At 40.7% G+C, this 6,933-nt stretch overlaps 1 protein-coding gene across 1 annotated transcript in view; it reads right to left on the bottom strand.

The window, feature by feature from the left end:
- Positions 1-375: 375 nt before the first annotated feature.
- LOC134861832 (inactive phospholipase C-like protein 2) overlaps positions 376-6,933 on the bottom strand; it is a 33,391-nt gene continuing 26,833 nt past the window's right edge. Inside the window, exons 6-7 of the mRNA XM_063879366.1 lie at positions 5,585-5,694; positions 376-4,057 (exon numbers count right to left, since the gene is read on the bottom strand). Coding sequence (XP_063735436.1) covers positions 3,854-4,057; positions 5,585-5,694 — 314 coding nt within the window. The 3' untranslated portion in view covers positions 376-3,853. The remainder of the gene's footprint in view (positions 4,058-5,584; positions 5,695-6,933) is intronic.

Genomic DNA, 6,933 nt, shown 5'->3' with positions numbered 1-6,933 from the left:
ATTGCATTGAGCTAAGATTGACATTTAACCCAAGAGTGATTTTGTTCTTTCAGGAAGAGCAAGTGAATAGGAAATAAAGTGCTGCAGTGAATCACTTTTCATAGCTGCCTACAATGGGGAAGTACAGTATATGAATGTCCAGTGCTGAGGGAGGTCAGTCCAACACGTAGACTATAGGGTCCAACATGGTGCAGCCTGGAGGAGCCTCGAGGTCCGGTAGAGCATCGACCGAAGCAGGGAGGATTTCACGGACTCAACTATTTCTCAGTAAAAACCTCTTCCAATTCAGTAGAGCAACATCTGATTGGTCAGCACAAGCTGTAAATACACAAACAGCATTCATGATAAACAGTTGAATTAGAAAAGACACACATATCTATCCAACATTGTTTATTTCGAAGGTTCTATTTTTCAGACTTTATGGATGAAGATGTGAGACTGGATTACAGTTGAAATGCTTTGATCCTCTCATCAACAAGTAGAAATAAGTTGAGTGGCACAGCACGGACAGTCAGAGATAACATTTGTCGCCTTCTCAGTGGTCATGTGACCTGTAGGTGGGGACGGATTAAAACCAAAAAGCATTGTGAGCACTAAGGGGCAAAATAAGAAGTATAAAATATGGTTGGGTTTCATTTAACAGTCATAATGCTGATTATTATTGTCCTTTTGGATATTCAAAAGTGAACTCAGGTTGTTGATTTCTTGCTGGTGATCAATATGTTGACTTCAGTCATGTTAAGCACACGCCCACCAATATCTATGGAAATATTTAAGGCAACACTTGGACTCAAGTTATCCTAAAAAATTACGTTTTAATGCTAGACTTAAAGTAGGCTTTAAACTGAGTATTTACTAGCATGTTATTGTGTTAAGTGTTAAAGCTTAGGGCGGATGTTTTTATATTGCAACAAATTAAACTTCGAATGCATTATTACAAACAACCTAATCTAACCACCTACGTATCACTAGTTCAGGCAGCTACAGTGCACATCTGTCAATAACAAAATGCCATTTGGATTAGTTTTCAATTAAATACATACTACGTACAAACACAGGCTTTACATTATTTTACAGAAAGTCACTTTAATTTAAAGCTGCAAAAATGGCCCTCATATTATTCCCTATCTCTTTGTCCTGGTTTTGCAAAACCACATACCTTCAGTTCCCAGTTTATTAGGAACATCTGTCTAGAAATAATATATTCTTATACAACAGCCCTACAATAAATCCTCCAAGAAGATTATGGTTTGAAGTATTTCTCCAAACTGTTTCAGAAATATGTTGAATTAAATTTATGAATATTTTGGAGGACATAGTTTGTTGTCCATGACATTTTTTAGGGCTTATAAGTGAAGATTCTAATATTTTGCCTGCCTTCATTGATATGTACGTGGACCAAATATTGGAAACACCTTTTCAGTAAAATGATTAACTAGCTGCACAACCAATAAGAATTACAATCTGATGGTAGCACGTTTTTTCTTTGTCAGAAGAAATGTATACCTTTTAGTAGGCATCATTTTCTTGAGATTTGAAATAAAAGACAGACTTCTGGACTGTTTAATAAATAGCAAGCAAGAGCACTAATGAAGCAACATTTAAGTAAACCCTTAACTCTCCCTTCATACTGAGGAACTGATGCAGACGTTTAGTTAGCATTAATGTGGCTCACAGGGTGTGTCAGATAGTATTTTGTCCCAAGGAATGGATATGAAGCTATTATTACTCTGAAGTTCATATCCTTCTAAACCATCTTCAACAAACCTGAGTTAACATTCTCACAAAGGGTTAAAGTGTTGCAAGTCAGACAGGAACCACTTCCGATCCGCACTAACAACAAGATGAAAGGTAGCGAAGCAAGACATCTGGATTGACATTTTTAAATGCACAATTAAAGTTGTGTGTACAGTAGCTCCCGTTCAGTGGCCATGTAGACAAATGAAAATGTGAAAACACATTTACCATTATGATCTTAATGATTACAAGTGATCAAGGGAATTTGTTGGTTTTTTAACCTGATTTCCTGGTTTGGGGTTTTAAATGATAAATGTTGGGAGCACACCTTTTATAGTTTGCACACTTCCAAAAGTACATGTTTTGACATAATACTGAGGGGCAAATATGTATTGCAGCTGCTCATAGCACTATTGCACATTATTTTATTTGCACCTGCAAGTGTCTTAAGTTCCAAATTAAAATCAACAGAGAAGTCTTGTGGCAATAAAGAAGAAATCATTTACACCTTATTGAACTTTTAGATGTAATTTCAAAGATGACATATAGGGGAGCTCTATTCATTTCTTTTTCATTAAAACAGCTGTCATTGCCTCCTGTTAATGCATCCCAGAATAAATGAGTTTAAGCTTGGCTACAAACACTTAGTGGAAAGTCTGGGAGTGACTACCACCGTGTCTCTGAAGACAATGGTCATTTTAATTTAGCTGTGAGATGTAGATTTGTGCTAAAGTCTGCATATTACCTGTGAACACATGCATATAGCACCAGAGCAACCCAAAAGCTACTTGTTTGGCTGCGCAGTTTGTGCAGATGCAAGCCAGGCAATCCTTTCGTTAATTCCCCCCCCTTCAAAACATTTGAGTTGATTTTTTCTCAAACTCTTTCAGTTTTGTGAAATGGGAGGACCGTGGCCGAAAAATAAAGGCCAAATAATTAAAGACGATAAAAGGCTGAAGTAGGAAAATGTGTCAGGGTCCAAACTGTTTTCGGGTCCATGTTATCATCACCCAGTCGTGGTTCCTCTTCATGCAGTCGCTGGTTGATGACACTTCGCTGTTTGCACCTAGCAGAAGAAGCTGAGGTCACTTTTCTTCAGTGACAACCCTCGTTATGTACACACCGATTAATGTCTTCTTTTTCCACAGACAAATTCATATATCTTTTATAAAATAAATCTTATATTTCCAAGTATACAATAATAAAATGACGCACTGCAGAAACAAATGGGAACAGGAAACTATATATATACACATAAATGTGACTATTTTGGCAGACAGGAACATGGACAGTATTGTAAACAGCTCTTTACTCTCATTCACAACGTTTGCGTCCACTTTTGTCCTTAACTACTTTCGCTCCCTTTGTCCTTTTACATTCATATTTCCAAAAAAATTGTGCTTTAAGAAATCTCTTATAGTTATCCAACGGCTCTTTTCTTTTTTTGTTTCCTCGGGTAACACCCTGGTCCGTTGAGTAGAAGTGCAGTCTCTGAACAGTAGGTCAAAGTCTTGAATGGTCACGTAGCTGGTAGTTTATTCGCCTTCCCAGGAAATGTGAGTCAGTGACAGAGAAATGACGGGAGCGCAACAAACTAATGAATCAGGGCTTTAGATGAAGAAGTTGGTGAGTCTGGGGTGGAGTTAAGATATTTGTCTGGCACTATGATCATCCTCAGCATTTCTACACGTGTCCCTTTCCACATCTCCCCAGTATCGGGTTTTTGCTGGATCTTTTGGTATCTATATGCTTTTGCACTTAATGGCTAGGCAGCATCACATGTTTCATACTTTTCCAGCTTTCAGGACAGCTCCCTCACATATTAAGACGTAGAAATAATCACAGTCATTTTTCAAACCTGTCCAAACCTTCTGTGATCTGAACTTGGGAAGGATTTTTGTCCTGGAGCAGTTGTGGCATTTTATTGATGATTACAAGGCTGAGAAGTTACAGCTGTGCTTGCGATACAGGAATGTACAAGATGGAATGTGGAAAAAACACTGTTGTTTGTAGAGCGATGATGCTGCAGAATGCTAACAGAGAGAGCAAGAGCTTTGGGTTTGGAGCTCAGGAGGCAGGAACAGTAGAAGTCTGAGCAGAACAGGATTGTGGGTCTTTAGCTTTCCCCATCAGTGAGCTCCTGCTCTGCCGTGGCCTTCTCAGGAATGGCCTCCAGGCTGCGTCTGCTCTTGGACTCGGAGCCGGAGGAGCCTCCCGCCGGTGCGCCTTTACTCAGGTTACAGGTGAGTGCAGAGTAGTGGATCTGCCGCAGGTTCTCCTGGACTTCACTCTGGGCGTGCTTCAGGAGGTCTGCCTGACCCTGGTGGGTGGGGATCACAGATCAAAGAGTTAGAGCAGCTTTTCAAAGTAACCCTAACACTCGAATTTCCCCACAGGGATTAATAAAGCTACATCTGATCTTGTACACATGTTTGTAGCTGCTCGTCCTGAAGATAAAAATGTCATAAAGGATTCCATATTTACTGACATAATACTCTCGTTCTTATGTATGTATAAACACCTACATCTATATTTTGGCAGAATTAAATGCCTTCACACTGACGTGAAGGTCATAGCAGCACAAGGTACGTACAGTGAGAGGTCATACATCTCTCAATCATTACTGTCATGCAAAAATCTGTTATCAATAAACCATAAACAACAAACCAGTTCCTATTTTCTGAGGGGATTATTCTCATTCTAGATCAGTATATAAAAAAGTTTAAACAAAAACAGAGAAGGAACACTCACAACACAACCATTATGGGATCAGCCTCTCATAAAAGAAATTATGAATATCACGCAAAGTACTTAACCTGAAGCATCGAAGCAAATACTAATTAAAAACAGTCCAAATGTCTTATCATCCTATGCTTGTGCTCTGTCATTAGAAAAAGAGCAGCAGATTTTTGATCTAGAATTGCTGAAAACCTTATCACTGAATTCCCAGGCAATTTATTTCTGTGTTTCTAACCAGGTGCCAAATATCACAAGCGCTGTGGATATTCCAGGCACACCTGCATGAAGGCATAATGAGCATCTACACAATGGACACCTCGATCTGAATCACAAGAAGCTCGTTGAAGCCGGCCTTGTTGTGTAGCTCATACATGAAAATGGTCTTTGAACTCTTTTTGTATTGAGTTTAAAGCTTTGATGGATAGCTGCCGTTTTGTAAGCTTCAAGAGCTTCAGTCAATAACCTAATGTACTTTTAGTAGTCAAGAAAAATCTCAAGTCTTTAAGTAGTATGGCTGCCAACAATAAGATCCATATAAGCAAAGCACCAGATTACACATTGACAGAAAATGCAGCATGCACAAAGAATAACACGTACTTGCCTGACTCAACTCAATTGCCCGGGGACAAAGTATAAATTATAGCTGAGCTACTCGTGTGGTAATCTTAATTAACACGTGCAAATGCCATATATAAATATGCAGGAGGTCATTCATCAATAATTACCCCTTGTGTTGGCTGTGGAGGTTGAAACAATTGGTGTGGTGTTTCAGAGCGGCTTAGACTAGGGACTCACCAGTCCTAAAAGAGAGGCGTAATATTGCCTCCCGATAGAAATAATTACAATATTTATGAATTTGATAAGTTATCATGATCTTTTTTGTGTGGCACTAATGTGTGTGTGTGAAGCTTACATAAGTGTCTTAAAGTACATTTTAAACATTTGTTTAAGACACTTATCTTACATTTAAAACACCTTTTTGGACTAAAACGCCACATGTACATAGATATGTAGCATTTCAAAGAGAATGGCAGCTAGTAGCAGTAAAACCCAGACTACACAAGGTTGGGGTCTTTAGTGTCCTGCCTGCTGCGGAGGAGAATCTCACCTTTAGCACGGTGATGTTCCAGGTGAAGCTCTCCACCGCCTTGTGCAGCTTCCTGCCCTTCAGCCCCTCCTTCACAGCTAAGTCATGGAGGTTCTCGTGAAACTCCATCGCTGCGAGAAAGAGACAGATGAGAACGAGTCAGACTTTTTGTGGCAGTTTTGTGAAACAGAAGAGCAGCCTGAAGTCTGGGAGCTATGACTGGGTGCTAGGCCTGTTGTCACTGTGAGGAAACACATTAGAGCTAAAGTCAGTCGCATTGCTGTCACCATTTCACAGTGTGCTGCCGCAGCAGAAGGGTAAGAGTATGTGGAAGTACAGTATAGAGATCCTCTGGCTGTGGAGGAGGATTCCTCTCGTTACAGTACAGCTGCAGGGTGATAAAGGATCGCGGTGTGCATCTTAGCTCCGACTGAAGTGCACATTTCTGAACAATTTGAGGAGGAAACCTGAGGATTGGAAGGACGACATAAAGAAATAAAACTGTACAAGCACCTGCTATCAAAATCTTAATATTTTTTTAAGCAACCCTTAAAAAAACAGGCAGAGGAAGTGGGCAAGTGACAGTTATAAGATAGCTTACAAAGTACCGCACATCCTGTTTCTCTCAGGACTCCTATGTGCTTTTTTGTTGCATTAATTTTCATTGCCTTGTCACTGATAACCAGGAACAGTTTGGCGAGCATGTGTGACCTCTGTCAGTAACACCTCACTTCAACATCATAACTCTATATCCCAGAGTGGAATGTTACTGGATGGTAGGCAGAGTAGCACATCCCAGCGAGGTGTTGATGGGATTTTAAGGGACAGGAGTGAATTGGTAAAAAAAAAAAGAAAGATAGCAAAAAGGCATGATAAAACAAAGGCAGAGAACAAAAGACTAGTTGAAGGAAGCAGGCAGGCAGGATGAGAGGGAAAAGAAAGCGCCCCGGAAACCCAGAGGAGCGCTGCAGCGTAGGCAGACAGACATGACGTTCTTTCACTGTGGATTAGCATCAAGGCATGGAACAGAGGACGGATTTGTCTCCTGAGGAGTTTTCCCACCTCCTGTCTCCGCCTCTGCATGACTGAGTCTAAGTAAGGACATCTTTAATGTTGAGTTGGCCTTTACAGTGCAGCGCTGACACTGCAGCAACAGGCAAGCAGCCTGTGAGGTAAATAAAGCGGAGAGGAGTCCCTACTACACACACCACCCCATCACTGCGTAATGACAGAAATTCCAAGCAAGAATGCCTACATCACCGCCCAAAGCGCTTGTATCAGCTGGAGTCAGCCCTGGCCCCTGTCCTGTTGCCATGGAAACGCAGCGTGCACATAACCCCCCCTCGTGTGGAGTCGCCATTATAGGCGTG

This window comes from Eleginops maclovinus, chromosome 3 (assembly GCF_036324505.1).
Source record: "Eleginops maclovinus isolate JMC-PN-2008 ecotype Puerto Natales chromosome 3, JC_Emac_rtc_rv5, whole genome shotgun sequence".
Lineage (NCBI taxonomy): Eukaryota > Metazoa > Chordata > Actinopteri > Perciformes > Eleginopidae > Eleginops > Eleginops maclovinus.
Note: the sequence above shows the minus strand (reverse complement) of the source record. Positions and strands in the feature narration are given on the sequence as shown.